The sequence below is a fragment of the Antedon mediterranea genome, chromosome 2 (assembly GCF_964355755.1).
Source record: "Antedon mediterranea chromosome 2, ecAntMedi1.1, whole genome shotgun sequence".
NCBI lineage: Eukaryota > Metazoa > Echinodermata > Crinoidea > Comatulida > Antedonidae > Antedon > Antedon mediterranea.
In genome coordinates, this window is record NC_092671.1 from 8806266 (window position 1) to 8825968 (window position 19703).

Here is a 19703-nt window from a genome sequence, read left to right on the forward strand (position 1 = left end):
TGTCTCCTCCCACTCTCTGCTGTGTCACGTCGCGCGAACAACGTCATGACAATGTCAATGAAGGTCATTTTTTTCAATTAATCGATGAATTTGATTGGTTGAAAGTATTCTTTAAAAACCAAGTGTGCATAATAATTTTCCACACCTCTTTATTTTTCGCAAATTCAGTAAAACAAAAACACATTTTTCGAAATTAGTTAAGATTTATTGAGGAAAAAATTATCAACAATATAAAAATCTATGTTTATATAAAAGAACAGATAGAAGAAATGATTAGATGTCCAAAATATATATATAGATTCTTTTTATGTAAATTTGGACAACAATATTATAGTAAACATAGGAGGAAATAATATCAGTACATTATCTCTGTACAAATTTAACCATGCCAAAACGGAAGACTAATTGAACTACCGTTAGCTATTGTTTCATTATCAAATATCAACATTTTATCATTACATATTATAATCCATTTTTAAGTATTATCCTAAAAAAATAATCAGATAGTGTTATTGTCAAAATAAAACATATCAAATGGAACAGTTAGTCTCTTTCAGGGACATTACATCGCTAAAATAACAAATTTAAAGAACATTATAATATAATATTATAATTTGATCTTTATACTAGTTTCCTATAAATGAACATGAGACATTAAATAAATGCGAAGCAGGTGGTTTTCAAGTAAAAATAATATCATCAATTCTATAAATGTAATTTAATACATAGATCTATTGTGAAAAATTATTCTATTTTTAGGCTAATTTTGTCCGCAATTATACTTAAATGAAAGTAGAAACTTGGATGGGAGTGGAAGTAAATGGGGAGTGAGAAAAATCTTTAAAACCAAATGTTTACTACTTTCCAAAAATTCTTACCCATATATTTCATGAAAAATAATAAAGAAATTAAATACAGTATTTTAATAATAAAAGTAAATAATAAATGTAATTTATATTTATTAAGTTTTTGTGCCAACTTTAAAAATTATATATATATTTTAATTGATGTCAACTAAATGTTAAGACAAAGTATATATTCCATCCAAAGTAACTGTTATAGTTTCTAGGGATGTCCTAAATTATTGGATATTAAACGAAATAATATGATAACATAACATTGATCAATTAAATATCATGCATAATTCAAGCCCACTTTTATTACTCTAATGTTGTATTTTAAGGCCAGACATACAGACTTACGTCTAGTCTTAGCTACCAGCTGCATTATGCATCCAAATCATTGTGTTGCATAAGCTCTGGTTATGTAAAGTCTAACATACTTGTAAGGCAACAATTATAAAGACCGAGTCTTTAAAAACATTATTTTTTCAAATAGTCATTCCACATTATTTGCTTGCATTAAAGTTTTAAAATTTTACTTATTTATACCATTCCTTAAGCTCTGTCTACGCTATCAAACTTTATGTGACAAAACAAAATGTGATGAGTCCATATATGGACATATCACTATTTGGGTATATCATTACTATATTTGGGCACATCACACTTTTTTAGTAAAACTAGTTTGATAATATACACAGAGCTGTAGATCTGAAATTAAGATTATAGAATTATAACTTGATCAAATAAACAATATAACAACAATTGAATTTCCTAACTCTGTACATAGTAATTCAATACAAAGTTCATTGGCATGGAGGGCATCATACTGCTAAAACAAATTGCTTTAGTTTGTAGTTTCCATGGTAATTGAATCTGTGCCTAGTCCTGTACATCTTCACTCCCTAAGTTCTACATAATTTGCAGGAAACAGTCCAACAATTCCACGGCACTCACCCCTCCACCATCCTTCATCAACCTAGTAGAAATTAATTGATTAATTTTAATATATCTGTGACCACAAAGCTATAATTGTTGGCTAATGACACCTTCTTTACACCTAGGTATCATTACTCAAAGCAAATTGTCTAGGGATGAACAAATCACTGTGATTACTTATACTTATTTTTGTGTCACCCTTGCCTCACCTCACTGCTTTAGCATTTACATTGTGTATGGCAAATTTTAATTTAAAAATACTATAACACAAACAAGATTGCACAATTTATTAAAATTACACTATTAATGCTGAATAACAATAATAATAATTTCCTACTCACTTGTTCAATATTTGTTATAACATCACCAGGATCAAAGGAAATCTCATCATCATCGGCTGAATAAATAAAAGAATGCAATCTAAACAATTCTTTGCCAAGTATAAGTACAAGATATGGTACAAATTGTTATTTTAGGTTGTTTTGGTGGAAGATGCTATTGTTAATTTCCTGGTGAAATTTTGTATAATGTACTAACCGAAATAAAGGAAATGAATGAATGAAGACAAACAAAAATTGAAATAGTAAACGTATAAAACTATCACGACATAAAGTAATTGTCACTATGTCAACCAATAATTTCAATGAGTGGCCAAGCGGTTAAGGCAGTGGAACCGTAATAACATAGCCATAACATCAGCAAGGGTTCGAGGCTAACTCGCTCCATGGTTCTTGTGGTAGAACGAGTCTTCTCGGATAACTATAAACCGTATGTCCAGTGTACACATCTAGCTCATGTCACTTTAAAGAACCTAGTACATCCTTCGAGATGAGTAGGGGGTTACTCCGGTGTACTAGTACAAACACAGCCATTGTCAACCACACATACTAGGCCCTGTGGTAGAACAGTAGTTTACTACTATACGGCCATACTGCGTTGAAACACCGGTTCTCGTCAGATCACCGAAGTTAAGCAACGTTGGGCCCGGTTGCGTTCTGGATGGGAGACCGTCTAGAAATCGTGGCGGGTGCTGTATATACTGGAGAGTGATGGTGTAATGGTAATATCGGACTAGCATGTGATAGGCATGGGTTCGAGGTTATCTGTACCATACTAATTGCATCCTTAGGCAAGATGCTTTACGCTCATTGCCTAATCTGGTAGGCGCTGCACTGCTGGCTGCCGTGGGTCCGTGGAGGGCCTAATCCGAATTTCCTCACTGAGGACAAATATTAATACAAAATACAAAAAAAATAAAAAAATACTACTGAGCAGGCTTTCCAGTATAAAAGAGTAAAGGAAGAAAATACTGAGCATATTTATAAATAGTATTACAATCATCTTCAAATTGTTCTTGACTTACTTGCTTGATAATCATATAAGGCATCTGCTATACCTCCAGTCTCTGCAGGTGTATTAAGGTCATCATATGGGTCTTCTTGTGGTTGATCTAAATACAAGTAATAATAAGTTTAAAACAAATATAAAATCGAAGAAATTGAAACTGAGATATTCTCTTGCAAATTTCTAGAAGAAAATATAGCTGGGGAGATCAAACTTTCAGTGGTATTGGACATTGGCTCTGGAAGAATCTTTCTTTACATGTTAGACACACAGCACCATTGGATAGTTCTAAGTCAGAAAACTCACTTGATTTGAATTTTTTTTTACAGAACCATGAGAAATAAACATGGGATGGTAGCAGTTGAAATTTTAATTCTCTTTGGGGAGGCTAAAAACTAAATTTTGAGAGAGGAGAGAAAGAGGAAAGAGTTGACTGTATTACCTTCTTGGCCAAACTCTTCATATGTTTGTTGTGAGTCTGCTGCATTTGGTGTCTCCATCTCTGTATCTTCATAAACATCTTCAGGAGGTTGATCTTGGTCAATATTACCATATGTTAGTTCTTCAGGTTCTTTTATAGGCAGTGGTGGTGGTCTTTCTGGTTCTACTGGTTCATCTTCCTCTGGTTTTGGTTCATATTGTTGCTCTGGTTCTGGTTCAGGTTCCGGTTCTGGTTCTGTTTCAGGTTCCGGTTCTGGCTCTGGTTCTTCTGCTTTTCGTTTTGCCATTAGTTCTCTCTGTCGTGTCTGAAGACAAAAAGAAAATTCAGGTAATAGAATAAAACTACAGAAAAATGTTGGCATGCATACTGTTTTGTTTGCTGTAGTATATTCTTGAGCCCAGTTTGTGCTTAAGAGCCAAGGCAAACAACTAATAAGAAATCATACCTCTTCCACCTTCTTGGATTCCTGCCTTTCTTTCTCTTCCCTTGCTTGTCTTCTAGCTCGTTCTTCATCTGCTCGTTTCTTCCCCTCCTTAAAAGCAATAATCCAAATAAATTTCATATGGTTTATATAGATCAACAGGCACAGAATACACAATCGTCTAATGGTTAGGACATCTGCATATCAAGAAGAAGGTTCCGGGTTTGAATCTCAGTTGGGACGGCTTTTTCTCATTATCCCAGAATTCATCAACTTTATTGTTACAAATTAATTATTCAATTATATCAACAATGTAATAGGGCATATGTTTATATGATAACACTACTGTCATTCCTGAAGTCGTTGAAGACATGAATGCTCTAGACTAGATATTTCAGGAGTGGAACAATAAACAATAAAGATTATGAATTTACCTCTTCTTCTGCTTTAGCCATGTTCTCAAACCTTGCCCGCAGGTTTCCAGCACCACTTGGCTCTATAATATATAATGCATATAGTATTAATATTTATATAGAAATCAATGTAGAATAACCTGGAACAGATTTGTATTAGTAAAGTAAGGTTAGTGGTAAACCATGTGGTTCCAAATGGATATAAATTGTCTTGACGTTGTTACAGTACAACTCTCTTCAGTGATAATGTAACATTTATTCTTGGAAACCTTATTTTACTAGTGTTTATCCAAAATTACAAAACCTTTAAACAATAAGGACAAGATAATATAATAATACAAAATAGCTTGTAAGCATGCTTTGGTGTTTTTAAACCAAATATATTTTCAGATTAGCTCCACACCCTCACAATATGAAGACACTTACTAGGGTCAGTCCTTGTTCTTTGGTAAGAAGATTTTGGTCCAGCCATGTCATCAAAGTTCCCTGCATTTGTGTCCTGGTTATTTTTATCAACGCCAAATTTACCGCCAAAACCTTTCTTCATGTCAACTTGCGATGAATGCACAGAAAGTTTTTCTTGGTCTTCAAATGTGTGAGCGGATTGATCCATTCGATCTTTTTGTACTCCATATTTACCACCAAAACCAGTTGCATAATCTGACGAATGATTAATATCAAATAAGATAAAACATTAAATATTTTGTTAAATAGCCTCTTCTTGCTCATTCCATCCAATCCAGCTATTAGGGAAACAGCTTAAGCTCTGTCAACACAATCAAACTTTATGTGACAACAAATTTGATGTGCCCATATATGGACATGATGATGTCATATCACTACCATAATTTAAGAATATCACTACCATATTTGGGCACATCACAAATAAATAAATTTGGACTTTCAAGCACTTAATGCATAAAGCCTCTGTGCGCTTCATATTGTTAAAAGACATCGTATAACATGTATCCTTCACCAAAATATGTTACCGTATGTCATAGTATAGTCCCAGGGGGTTGGTTAGACAATTTAGCGGATGGGATCAACCAGGCAGTATGGTTATTATTCTATTTCTTGAGCCTCTGTCTTTTTTTTTAATTGTTTGCCACAGTTACATTAGGTAGTTAAAAAACATTATGATAAAAATCAGTCATACCTTTTTGGGAATCATGTTTTGAAAGCTTTTCTTGATGTTCAAAACCAACAGCATTCTAAAAATAAATGTAGAAATTGGTTTATTAATAGATTTTAACCCAAAAGATGGATATAAATGACACATTATGCATATGAAATTATTACAAAAGATATCTCACCTTGTCAAACCTATCTTTTTGTACACCATATTTTCCACCAAATCCTGTAGCATAATCTGGAATTGAGGAAATAAAGAAAGAATACTATTAACAATGGTACAGTACTATTAGAACTATTAAAGTATACAATAAACTATAAAATGAAAGCCTTTTCCAATCATCATTCAATATAATCTTTTGTAGACATTGTTGCTTCACTCATGTGTATAGAAATTTACATAAAAAATGACCAAAATATTTTATATTTCTCACCTTTTTGTGAATCATGTTTAGCTAGCTTCTCTTGATGATCAAAACCAAGTGCAGACTACAAGAAATAATAAATAAAAATAAATATAAACAAAACATTAATATAATGCTTTCTGAAACTCTCGTACACAGACAAAGAACTTATAACACAAGAATCTCCTGTTCGTCCGAAGCGCGTAACAATTTCGAAAGGCATTGTGGGATAGAATAGAGCTATGGGTGGCGCCATTGTGAGCCATGGAGTAGGGCGCCCGCATCAAATTAGAAAGTCAAAATCATAGAGGGGATCTGCTAATACTCTAGGGGGGTAGAGTAATTGACTTCCTAGTTTGGAGGGGGCGCTGCTCCATCCTGTGAAATGGCGTCGCCCAGTTTGACCTTTTAACCCTGTACTTCCGATACTGTGTTTTGAATGCAAATTGAAGAACAGGAGATTCTTGTGTTATAAGTTCTTTGTACACAGATTACTTAATCATGATACAACAAAGCACAGTTATTTTACCATTTACCTTATCAACCCTGTCTTTCTGGACGCCAAATTTTCCACCAAATCCTTTGGAATAATCTAGAAATTTAATAATGAAAGGAAATTAAACTAAACAAAAGCAAGGGTGTGTTAAATTTTGTCATTGTGGTTGGTTTTTATGTTCTTATATGTAGATAAAGTTTAACATGCGATGATATGATGATAATATTTGCAAGAATGCCCATGTTTAATAACTCTATAATTTTAGTACCTTTTTGTGAGTCATGCTGTGAAAGCTTTTCTTGATGATCAAACCCAAGCGCTGACTAAAAAAAAAGACAAATAATTTTAAATGCAAATATGTAATTATAAATTGCAAAGATATGACTAAAAATCATTTAATAAATTGAAATAAAACATTACATATATCATTTCAGAAGTTTAAACTACACCATTTATTAAATATGATAAACATGACAATATATTACATGGCTACACTGTATTGTATTTTCTGGGAAACATGAATAGTAACCAACATAGGATTGAATATTGTTAACAATTGATGAAATAAATAATTTATAAATCTATATTGAAATAATACACCATACCTCATCAACCCTATCTTTTTGTACACCGTATTTGCCACCAAATCCCTTTGAGTAATCTAAATGTGGTATAATAATTGAAAGTTGATAAAATTATGATACTATGCATCACCGCTGATAATTTGGTTTCAGATTTACAAATTAGACAACTGTATGTACAGTAAGCTATAATAGGATCGAAATGAAAGTTTATGTTATTGGCCTTTCATTTTTATGGTTAACGATGCAAATGTGCAGCTATTTGGTCTAAAAGACACTCTGTACAGAAACATTTGAGAATGATTTTTCGACTTGATAGCTGGTGTGATAGGTTGCTACAGAGTCAATTGGTAAACAGTAAAATATGCTGCCCACAGTGCAATCTTACTCCTTGCTAACTATAATGGATCATCTAAATACGTCCTTTGCTCATGTGTTCAGCAGTCAAAACAAAAATTATGCTTTACATAATGTGTGTGGTGGAAAAAAAAAACAAATATCAACTGGGACATTAACAATTTGGCCTAAAGCGTGTCTACACTATCAAACTATTACTAAAAAAAGTGTGATGTCCCTAAATATGTGATTGTGATATAATGTCATCTTGTTTATATATGGGCACATCACATTTTTTTATCCCATAAAGTTTAATAGCCTAGACAGAGCTTTAGAAATGCTTGTATCTCCAGTTTACTTGGTCTTTCCTGCAATAAATACCTTTTTGTGAAGCATGTTTATCAACTTTTCCTTCATATTCAAACCCAACTGCTGATTTATCTTTGCGATCTTGTTGTACACCGTATTTACCACCAAACCCCTTAGCATAATCTTTTTGTGATGCATGCTGTTGTAGCTTCTCTACATGTTCATGACCTACAGCACTCTGAAAGTTAACATTTAATCAACAATTCCTATTAGCAATAATAGCACTTATAGTACTGCATATACATTTTTATTTAAAACCTACAGAAAATATAGAACATAGCATCTGATAAAATATTTTGGAGAAACTTCAAATCAGAAATAAGCACAGTGGTTGCTTATTCTGCATCACGGCGTTAAGTAAGTACATTTTTAATTAATGTATGGACCGACTCAAACAATGGAAAAATCAACTAATGTACTAACTAACCTTGTCCATTCTGTCCTTTTGGACACCAAACTGACCTCCATACCCATAAGAAGCTTTTGGTCCAGATTCAAATTGATTCTTTTTAAAATTTGTATCATCGGCACGAACTTCTTCACGAAGTTTCTTAATGCTATAAAATAAAATAATAAAAAAACTTGCCTATTAATAAGGTGTTACTGTGAAAAAATTGAAAATAAAATACAGTAGTATAGCAACTATGACCATGTCCAAGAATATTGAGACCAAGAACAGAAAGCAACTCAACTAAACTGAAAGGAACTAGTTGCGAAAGGACTTTTGAGCAACTGAACAGAAGTAAATGGAACTGAAAAGACCTAATGTGTGAGCACTAAAGTTGGCAGACATGGAACTGAACTACAGACTTACTCCACTGCACCTTGGCGACCAGAACCCTCGACAGTCTTAGCTCCCCATCGCTGTTCCTCTTCTGTAATGTCATTCTATAAATATCAAAACATAGATTTCTAATTATTTTTTAGATAAGATACAATAAAAAAAGTAAACATCGTTTCAAATATTTAGCTTTTAAAAATAAAATATCTTGTCATTTATAAAAAAGTGAATTAGGTAGCAATAGCAAATCAATACTTTATATTAAAATTGATTACTTACCTGGATAAACTGACATGAAATTTCTTTTTCGGTTTATCCAGGTAAGCTACGCACGAAATAAACAATTAAGTCACAATATTTTATATGAAATGTGTCTAATAATGATCAAAATGAAGATTACCACAAAATCTGGATCAGTTTCCCAATCATCATCTGCATCATCCCCTGCTACGTTCGCAGCTGAAACCGTCTGGGATCGCCACATAGACATGGTGTGTTTTTACAATATCCAATGGCTGTTATTTATACAAAACAACACATGAATAATAACACTGTCTAACCACAGTAATTAATTATACTGTACTACTACTAACTACTATACTATAGGCCTTATAGGCTACTCTACTGTATTTTAAAAAGAAGGAAGGTGCTTAATTTTTAATATTAATAAATACAATTATTTGTTTTATGCACATCTTAAAAGATTTAACTTTAGGCCTTAGCCCGATAATATGAAGATAATTAGATATGCAGTGTGAGTTCATACATACGCCTTGTTGACACTAAATTGCTAGGCCCTGACACTAGAGACTTAGGGCAATTTATTCACGGGACGAAATCCATGCAAGCAAGGTCAATTACGGACAGTATTCTAGGCTTAGATTTACAGGCTCTGAAAGCTGAGGCCCTAGCGTACTACAATGCCTAAAAACGTTGCTGATACATTACTAAGTGCATATGAATTTAGGTGCGTATGTATATATTAACAATAATTACCTTATTTTTGGAATAATCTTGCAAACAAGTCAGGCTAGGCTACAGAGATTACCACTTCCGCGAAAGGAGACAACACCAACCACTTCCTGGTTTGTTTAAGCCCCTCCCACCGGCTACGCAGTAAACTCAATCTGGCCTATCAAAAGTTCTGTACTTTCGTGGTTAGTATGGTTATTTCGCACGAAAAAACAAACAAATAATAAATTGATCTTAATAATGGACTTTATACTGTATAGTATGATTATTATTGACATTTTTCTTCATAATGAAATGAAACAAATGTTTAAACAAAAAAGCTTTCAACGTTTTCTGGAGAAATTTAAATAAAGAGAGAAACACCTTGACAGTGGCGCGTTAGGATAATGCAGAAGCACAACCACAGATAGAAGAAAATAAGATTAAATAACTAGACAACATCAACTATGAGTAATGCACCGTATTAGTTTAATATTTCATCATGCAAACTTTCATACATACATATTTTATTAATTAATGTTATCAATACAGTCATTTATAGTCAAAGCAAAATATATATTTATATTAATATTATATAAATAGACTAAAGTAAAAATTCAATATTATTAAAATTAATATATGTTAGTCCTAATAAAATATTATGATATACTGTATTGTATAGTCTTTAAATATACAATTATAAATCAGAATTATATACAAATATATAAAAAAGTTAACATCATTATATTTATACACATCACACTAAATATATATACCAGTACTACTATTGTTACAAAATTCTAATCATAAAATACTGTTTTTTAGAACACTGTAACTCTGAACAGTAGGTAATGTAAACATTCTAGAAGTGGTGGGCTAGAGATGGCATATATCATGAATATTCACACACACACATAATATAATATAATTGCAAGACCTTAATTGTTAATGACTAATTGGAAGTACTCCATGATTTATTTAGAACCTTTATTTTGTGACTAAACTAAAATATAAAAATGTAGTATGTAAATACAGTAAAATTGACTATTATTTACCAATATCATTTTCTATCATTAGCCAAAATATAGTTTATAAATACTGTATTACATTAAAATATGTAATATTTAATAATTTAAATATTGATATTTTTATCCTTTTGATATTAGTAAAAACTGATGAACTATGATCTGAAGTGAACATCATGATGTATTCAAGTTCAAGTGAAACCAGCAACAATTGCTGTCAACGAACTCTGACCTACTCAAGTTTAACCAGCAAATATTGCTGTGCATTTATGAAAGAATAGTATCGTCACAGATTCTTAAACTTGAAAGTTATGTAACAAATTTGATCTTTACTCCATGATCTGATACAGAAGCTCTCATCATGTTATGATTACATATTTATAATTTGTCATAAGCCAACCCATTCTTACTTTCACGTTCACTGTTTTTTTGAAAGTATGAATTCACCCACATAAAATGGTACAACTTAATTTCTGACACATTTTCTACTGAATGTGTCTTAAGTCAATTGGTTGCCATATGAGGTATTCGATGTCTTCTTATTAGTTAATTAAATTCCACTTTAATTTATTTATCAATAAAACATTTCAAATTGAAATTTCAGGTTTTCATCACAGCGTACGCCACTGCAGCGGCAGCAGCAGCTGAGGCTGTGATTACAAACGGGGTTAACTCAAAAAGACTTGATCCTGCAGCTCCATTGGTGTCTCCAGCAGCTGCCTCCTGATCTTCCTCTCTTTCACTTCCTTCTTCTGGTTTGCCATCTGTTTTGGTTTCATTTGGTACTTGTGATGGCAGAATGTTTTCAAATGCAGCTTTTTCCATACTTGAAATCTCACAAAACATTTCACCTTCGATTTCCTGTAACCCAACACTTGCAAATGAATCCTGGGATTTTAAAAAAATTAATAACTGTCAGATAATTACACACTAAACTACAGTATATACTTAAGGTGGGCTTATATTCAACTTAATGCAATTGGCAGCAACTCAAAGAAAAGTTGCACAAAATATGTCCAAATAATGTTCTACTTTTCTGGAACTGAAGAGAACTAAACACAAATGACTGGGAAATGTTTAATCACGACCAATTGCATTCAGATAGATGTCACCATAAGCGATCACGCGCACTGGCTCCTATTTTAAATACAAATCATGATGCACATACAGTATTGGTAAACACATCTAGCTACAATCAGTTCAATGTCCACACAAACTCTCTAACACTGTTATCATTTTGTTGCCATACGTTAATGTGGTTTTTAAACAATATACGCTGCTCCTTTTCTAAATTTCTTTGGTGTAACTATCGTATGAAGAATATTAGATCTCTTAATGTATGTTACAATAATGCTCTGCGCCGTATACTTAATGTCTCCAGAAGTAGTAGTGCCAGTGCAATGTTTATTGAACATGTTGAATAGTGGTAACATCCTTGTTGCTTGTGTTTGCAAACATATGCTCCATAACTCCAAAATGTATTGTAGATGGAGAAGCATTCTATAGTTTAGGATTTTTCTTTTTCTGTTTATAAGTTTATTAATATCGATGATATTTCCGAAAAAAAATGAAATTGAAATAAATACATACCCATCCTCCATTTTCAATGATGTAATCTGCAAAATTATTTTTAATGTATTCAACAGTAAATGAAGTGATTCCAGACACTTGTTTAGCTTTCTCCTTGTTACTCTTCACTAAGTAACGGGACACACCAAACAGCATAGATACCTAATAGATATAAAACGCTTTATTAATCACAGAACAATAAACCCACTATCAACGTAGGCTACTGTAGACACGTTTTTTTAATTTTAACAATTTATGGTGGTGATTATACTTCATGGGTGATAAAATGATTTAGTATGGTATCGATTATAATGTGTAGTTTAGCCTAACATGGACGTGAGCAAATAACATGGTCTGAGACTGAGTACTCTGGGATAAAATTTGTTTTCCTTTTTTCATCTTACCAGACAAGAATTTAGCAATTATTGGTTCTCAGTAGTTTATTTATAAATGCTTTCAGTAATCCTTACAATATGAATACTCGAAATAGTAAAAAAAAAAATACAACCAAAAGCATCAGCCAAAAAGCTATGTTGCTGACACGTATGTTGTGACGGATAAAAATCAAGATGGTCAGTCGGTAAATCAAAACATCAATCAGCGTGGCAAAACCAGTAAGGCATGCCAGTCCATTCCAGGAATGACGTAACAATGGGTGCGCCGGACGAATGAGTTTCAGTTTTATTTTTGCAAAATTAAAGTTTAAAAATGGTTTTAATATTATCTTAGAGAGTTAATATATTGTTTTAAGGTTCGCATGGCAAAATCGAATGTTGATATAAAGTTTGCGTTACACAATGCATACAGTATTTTATTGAGTTGAGAAACGTAACAGTTCTTTTCCGAACTAAATATATGTGGTGTACCACAAACTTTATATCAACAGAGTTAATATAGACACAATTTGAAATGGAATATGACATAAATTATTATTAAATATTAAGTTAATAATAATGAGAATGGTTATGAATTATTTAAGTAATTTGCAGGCAGTTTTTCAATTTTGTAGAGTAATGAATATTAACTGATGACAGAAATGTGTGTTCACAGTGGCATATTAAAGATTACTGAAGCTCACCTCAAAATTTACAGCCAGTTAATTTGGATTTTGCAATGAATGGTTTTCTGCTAATCATCTATTAATAGAGAGGTTTCGCAATCTTACGAATACGAAAACGGATACGTCACGCACACGTATTCGTAAGCCATAAAAAAATCTGTTTCGCATGGCAACGAAATATTGAGGCGCGTCCAAAATATGACTGCGGTACGAGGTACGTGTTGCTTGGTACTTGGCTGCCTAGGCCTAGCGTAACATCAAAGCGAGTGAGGACTTTAAAAACTGCTATTTATCAAAATTGACCTGGCATTTTAGTAAATTACTTTAGTAAATTACTTTCAATAAATCTATAATTATATTATAATCATGAATCATTCCTAATTCAAATGCAAAATGTGCAAAATAGATCAAAAACTATACTCGTTTTGTACAGTAGTTACGAATATGACTGGTGATATTCGTCAACACGAATACGCTTTACGAATATGAAATGGGGATCAGCTCAAAAGTTTCACAAATGTATGACGTTTCCGTATTCGTAAGGTTGCGAAACCTCCCTATTGTGTGTTTCTAAATACTACCAAAGATCTCACACTGACAATATAGGAAATAATATAGCAGCTTTTCCTGTTTTTTCAGTATAAAGCACTGTCTACACTATCAAACTTTATGTGAAAAAAGAATGTAATGTGCCCATATATGGACATGATGATATCACTACCATATTTGGACATATCACTACCATTGGGCACATCACATTTTTTTGTCACATAACGTTTGTTAGTGTAGACAATGACATAGCTTAAGATCTTTGATTCTACCAAAATCACTATACCTTATACCACATGGGATTGCTTGATGGTATAATTTTTTGCATGAATGAACTAAATGATGTGTAGCTTCCGTTGGATTCTAAATCTGCTTCAAGTTTATCAAAATCATCTTTGTACATGCTTAATATCTGCTGAGCCATTTTTTCCAATTTTTCTACAGCCTCTTCTACTCTACGTTCTTCCTCTGTTAAGTCTACTCGTGCAGCGAGCACTTAATAAATATTTAAAAAATGAGAATAAGCAATGTTAATACAATAAATAATTAATACGGAAATAGGCAGAAATAATTGGGTTGTTTCAAGTTCATTTTCCAATGTATTACAATACAAACTTAAACAAATACTACAGTATACAAATACTTAATGTGAAAAATATGCAATCCTAATAAATTATCATATTGTAAAAAGGAGATTTTGTGATGGGTATGAATATTAGTCATTAAGGCTGGCCTTAATTTCATCTCCGCCCCCTCGTTTAACGTAAAGTTGATTTTAACATACTATCACATCCACTAACATAACAAATACCTTAATTAAATATATACAGTTAATAAAGAACAGTGCTTGCTTAGTAACGCAAGGGGTTTAGGTTAATTTCATAATCACTAATAATTTTTATTTAATCATCCTAGACAGTAACCTTGGTTTATTTCTGATTCTTTTTCACATGCTGAAATAAACAAAAGAAACTTACCGGGTGTATCCTCTTCCAACGGTACAGATAACGCATCCGTCTCCAGATCGTCTGCTTCAAAACAATCAAGGCAAATTTTTTCAGAAACCATCTCAACCTGAGGCGTGGCAAATCCTATACTTTGAAACTTTCCGATCACTATCTGATCAACTTCAAAATCATCATCATTGTCAAATTCTAATTCTGACGGCACCACTCCAAGCATCTTAAGCACCAAGTTTTGCGTTTCCTCAAGGAAGGCATCATGATCCGCATCGATTGCCATCACGTAAGACGCCATAGTGATGACAGTGGCAAATAAACCAAGTTCAGTAAATGGTATTAAACACAATTATGCTGCTGGCGGGACAAACAAAGCTTTTTTAGTTGGAGAACAAAACCTTGTAGTTTGTTAAATGTTAGTAATGCTTGGATTTCTCCTAGAATCTTCTGTTGAGCGACAGCATGGACAGATATTGCAAGTAAGCATTTAAACCTAAAATAAAGTATAAGGAAGTACTGTCACTAATCAGGATATGATTATATTTAACAATGTAATTGCAAGGTTATAAATCTGATGTGTAAACAGGAACCAATAAATTGTTTGTGTGTTCAATGATTGTTAAATTTCAATAAATATATGATGAAATAAAGCATTAATAATATCTCTAATTAAAATGTGATTAATGTAATTAGCTGATGACTTAACAATGTAAAAACCCAAATGTTCATATCATAGCAGAAGACAGAAGCTTCTATTTAGTATTATATTTTAATTAAAATATAAATCTAAAGGTAAATTACTGTGCTGTGAGCCTGTGGGTATCAGTGGCTGGATCATGAACCTATAATAGGTCCATGGCTGAATCTCAATAGAGACACAAAATAAAAGCAAAAACCTAAATCAAACGTTGGAAGTAAAACAGCCAGAAATTAATCACAATAAATTTATATACAGTATACATTAAAGTTGAAAAAAAAAATGTTTCTGATCATGTCATCATTTTTTTTAGGGCCAGGCTGAGGATTGTAATTTACAGTAGTGTGATAGAATGTCCAAAATATACTGTATCTATTCAAAGAACACACAAGCCTTACATCAAGTTTTTGAAAGTTGAACTTTTTTTTGTAGAACAAATCCTGATATCCAACAGGATTGGAAGACCTAATTCATCAGGATAACACTTGCCTTTCACAGTATATTTATTATCTTTGAATTTGTAAACCATATCAATGGAAACCAATAAATAATAATAAATACTAGAAGTAACAGGAAAGAAAGTGAAACTATATCATTAGTGAACGGATGTGAATACTATGATTAGTATTACCATGGACTTACAAGGTCCTGGTATAACAATTACAGTACCAAGAAACAGGAATGAAAGTAAACAGTAACAATTTATCCAAGTTTAAATCAATCATTATGTAATAAAAAAAAAACTCAAAGGTCATGGAGTAGACGTACAATACTAGTTTTATGTGAATTTGAAGGACTTTTCCCCAAACAAAATCTAATACATTGGAGAGTTATGCACTTGTCAATTGTATGACCCACTATACGACCCCCGGGAGAGGTGCGTCATTTGTCCGATGTGCGTCATACTTTTGAATACCATGACGCACCCGTGTGTCAAAAAGGTGACTTACCTTTAGGTGACCATGACGCACCCATTTTGACGCACTGTGACCATGTTGTTTATGATATGGTGGGTGGTAAAGTGACGGACATTGACACACCTTGTTCATTGATGTGACGTACCATCTAGGTTTTTTGACGCACCCCTGCGTCAGTAATTATTTGTAAATGACGCACTCATGACGCACCTCTCCCGGGGGTCGTATAGTGGGTCATACAATTGACAAGTGCATTATTTAGTTAAAATTGAATTTAATTATATAAATCCTAATACAAATTTAGTAACTTTATTATAAATTGTACCCAAGTGCTCTACTGTAGTGTAGATGGTATACTGTACAACTGTTTACTTTTTATTGCTAGATAAATTTAATTTAAATGTGTGTATAATTTTAAACGATTATAAATTTTTGAATGTACGCTATTTATTATTACCTTCTGAATCTATAATATTCTATATGTTTGTTTGGATAGTTGCCACTGTCTGTGCACATACGATACAATACAGACAGGACAGGGGTGCAGTCATACTAATCTACGCCCAGCAGTAGATTAGTAATTTTTGGTTAACATTTTTTATCATAAATATCGGTAGGGTTTATTTTATTAAAATAAAACCGTACCATACCAGGCAATACTGGACCCTATATAAAATAGGCCTAGGCCTATATTATTATTACACAGTATACATACCTGGGCCTGGCGTAGATTAGTAATAGTAATTAATAATAATATGACCTCTGCTGGTGCACCAGCCAGCGGAGAAAAAAGGATTTTTCAAACAGGAATCACAAATAGGCCTCAGTCTACTCTAGTAGTCGCCTTCTTAGTTATAAGTTAGGCTAGTTAGAGGGGGATCCAGTCAAGTCGCCCCATCGCAAAGTCGCCCCATACAAAGTCGCCCAATACAAAGTTGCCCCATCGCAAAGTCGCCCCAAAACAAAGTCGCCCCGGCACAGTCGCCCCATTGCAAAGTCGCCCCATTACAAAGTCGCCCCATCGCAAATTCGCCCCATCGCAAAGTCGCCCCAACGCAAAGTCGCCCCATCGCAAAGTCTCCCACGGTTTTAATCATATTGGTTGCGTTTGATATTGATTGCGTTGTTACTTTGGTCGCGCTAAATGTCGTATACAGTATAATGTTTATCCTATATACATAATTTGTGTTTTAATTTTTATTTTACAGGTTTTGGAGTGATGTGCTTTTTAAAAATCATTAAAAAAATAGTCCCTTGTTTGAAAGTTCTAAAAAGATTATCCCTGATTTATAGTTTCGAAAATGTTAATTTAATATGATTTTAAAATTAGTTACCAGAGCCACAATTACGAATCTTTCTTCAACCTACGCGTGGATACCAGCTAATTTTTTAGGATAAGCTAATTTTTTAGGATAATATAATAAATGTATAATGTGTAGTAGCCTAGGCCTTCGTATAGATTTACAGTAGTTAAAACAATAACAGTGTTGTAAGACAATGAGTGTTATAGGCTACTTATTGATCATTTTGCATTTATTGACAAGTTATATGTCTTAATTTTATAATGACTTTTCAAAATAAAGAAATAAAAAAAAAAGGATTTCATCGCCGATATGATTGTTTTACATGCAGGTATTTTAGTAAAATTAAAACGCTACATTTTGACCATGGAAAAACCATCGTACAGTATCGTGTGCGTGTTTTTTAAAAAGGGGAATCCCCGACGGTCAGCAGAAAGACGTAGCAGCTGTGAGGAAACAGATACCAGAAGGCGCAGCTCCGATTGGTTTCAGAGAATGTTTCAGATGGCGAGTCGCCTTTTATTCAACAGCACAATGATCATTTTACTGAAGAAATTCTTTTCAACCCCTTTGGTTAGGCCTAGAACATTCTAATTATCATGCCTAATAAATATCCTCATATCGGGTATTTATTTAATTTTAAATTAAACAAGACAGTGAAGAGGCACGGAATAATACGTACACGGACGTACGACGAATACACACACGCACGTCATCATTTACGACATATAGTGGTGATATGATGCAATTTTATAATGGATATAATGATGGGATTGCCTTTCCAGGCTTACAATCAATGTTCATTACGTAATACTATGTATATAATAGTAAACTGAATGTTTATAAATAAATTGTTTTACGTAATTTGTTGCATATAAAATAAAAGACACAGACGTAGCCTACGTTTCCTATAAAATATTTCACATTTAAATAATTATGTACTGTTAAATGACATTATGCTGGATAATATTATAATCTTAAACTATGTTTACAATTATTAATATAGGCCTAATAATAATAATACATATTCATCGACCAAAGTAAAAATAATCTAGATCGTATAACATTATTTTATCGCGACCAAATTTAAACGCGACCGATTTCGAACGCGACTGATATCATCGTAAAACTCCGGCGGGGTTTCCCCATCTTCAGATGGTGCGTTGCAGTACGACGACAACGGCGGAGTAATTATGGGGGTTTCCCTCTGGTAAGCTAGCACGTTAGTGCGACCGCGGAAGGATTAGTCGGGGGCTTCCTCTCTGATGATGGGGTGCGTGCCGATCGTGTGACCTGAGACTACATGGCGGGGCTTCCCCTTTTTATGCCTACACGTTCCGTGTTATTTTGTGTATGATTGCGACATTTTACGCACTTGTAAACTATTTTTTAACGTTTTGGGGCGACTTTGCGTTGGGGCGACTTTGTGATGGGGCGACTTTGCGATGGGGCGACTTTGCGTTGGGGCGACTTTGTGATGGGGCGACTTTGCGATGGGGCGCCTGTGTCGGGGCGACTTTGTTTTGGGGCGACTTTGCGATGGGGCGACTTTGTATGGGGCGACTTTGCGATTTAGAGGCTGCAGTGCATGTGGGCCGCCCACATTGCATGGGCCGATCTACGTCCTACTAGCTACACACTTAACAGTAGTCCTACCATTCAATAATAATAACGGTGGAATGATGCCTCCTCTCTCGTTTCGTAGGCTTCTTTTTTCCCGTAAGGTCTAGCCTAACTCTTCCTCGGTCGTACGTCAGGTGTCCCCCGCTCCACCACCGCCGTCTCTCTCGTGTGTTTTGTCGACCGTCGTTACGTACTCGTCTCGCTCTCCAATCCCTCGTTCCCAGCAACATAGAGGGCGAACTATTATTTTTATTATGAAACGTCGTACGCGTCAAACTATTCCCACACAAAGTTAATTTAAATGCCCTGAAAAAAGACATACAAAATAGTAATTCAGATTCATTTTTCAAAAATGTCGATGTATGAAGTAATTACTAGGCTGCTATATAAACTAGGTGACGAATAAAACATTGATTTATACGAAAGCGGTACTTGAGACTAGTAATACCGACTGAAATAATGGCGAAACAATTTGGAAACAATTGGGAGCCACCGAAGATTCATAAATAGTTACGTTTATAAAATGAGATGTAGGCCCATGATGCATTCATTC

At 33.6% G+C, this 19703-nt stretch overlaps 2 protein-coding genes across 2 annotated transcripts; both read right to left on the reverse strand.

Annotated features, from left to right (window-relative positions):
- Positions 1-203: 203 nt before the first annotated feature.
- On the reverse strand, positions 204-9587 carry LOC140040278 (uncharacterized). Its single transcript, XM_072086078.1, has 18 exons — positions 9496-9587; positions 8900-9014; positions 8533-8606; positions 8146-8275; positions 7731-7896; positions 7038-7093; positions 6701-6755; positions 6473-6528; positions 5967-6021; positions 5715-5770; positions 5558-5612; positions 4828-5061; positions 4423-4484; positions 4013-4099; positions 3568-3871; positions 3145-3231; positions 2123-2178; positions 204-1821 (listed from the first exon to the last, which is right to left on the reverse strand). Exons 2-18 carry the CDS (start codon positions 8987-8989, stop codon positions 1741-1743), a joined length of 1704 nt encoding a protein of 567 aa, XP_071942179.1. The 5' UTR covers positions 8990-9014; positions 9496-9587; the 3' UTR covers positions 204-1740.
- Positions 9588-10100: 513 nt separating this feature from the next.
- On the reverse strand, positions 10101-19382 carry LOC140039588 (uncharacterized). The gene is made up of 5 exons (XM_072085204.1): positions 19184-19382; positions 14631-15105; positions 13940-14148; positions 12066-12206; positions 10101-11363 (listed from the first exon to the last, which is right to left on the reverse strand). Exons 2-5 carry the CDS (start codon positions 14908-14910, stop codon positions 11076-11078), a joined length of 918 nt encoding a protein of 305 aa, XP_071941305.1. The 5' UTR covers positions 14911-15105; positions 19184-19382; the 3' UTR covers positions 10101-11075.
- Positions 19383-19703: the final 321 nt, after the last annotated feature.

Excerpts from the sequence above, each read along its gene's own strand:
- LOC140040278 (XM_072086078.1), bottom strand. The coding sequence starts at position 8,989 with ATGTCTATGTGGCGATCCCAGACGGTTTCAGCTGCGAACGTAGCAGGG. Across the intron at positions 6,529-6,700 it reads ACAGCATGACTCACAAAAAG|ATTATTCCAAAGGATTTGGT; the intron begins GTACTAAAATTA and ends TTAAATTTCTAG. Across the intron at positions 3,232-3,567 it reads TGAAGAGTTTGGCCAAGAAG|ATCAACCACAAGAAGACCCA; the intron begins GTAATACAGTCA and ends ACTTGTATTTAG.
- LOC140039588 (XM_072085204.1), bottom strand. The coding sequence starts at position 14,910 with ATGGCGTCTTACGTGATGGCAATCGATGCGGATCATGATGCCTTCCTT. Across the intron at positions 12,207-13,939 it reads GCAATCCCATGTGGTATAAG|GTATCTATGCTGTTTGGTGT; the intron begins GTATAGTGATTT and ends TATATCTATTAG. Across the intron at positions 11,364-12,065 it reads TCATTGAAAATGGAGGATGG|GATTCATTTGCAAGTGTTGG; the intron begins GTATGTATTTAT and ends TTAAAATCCCAG.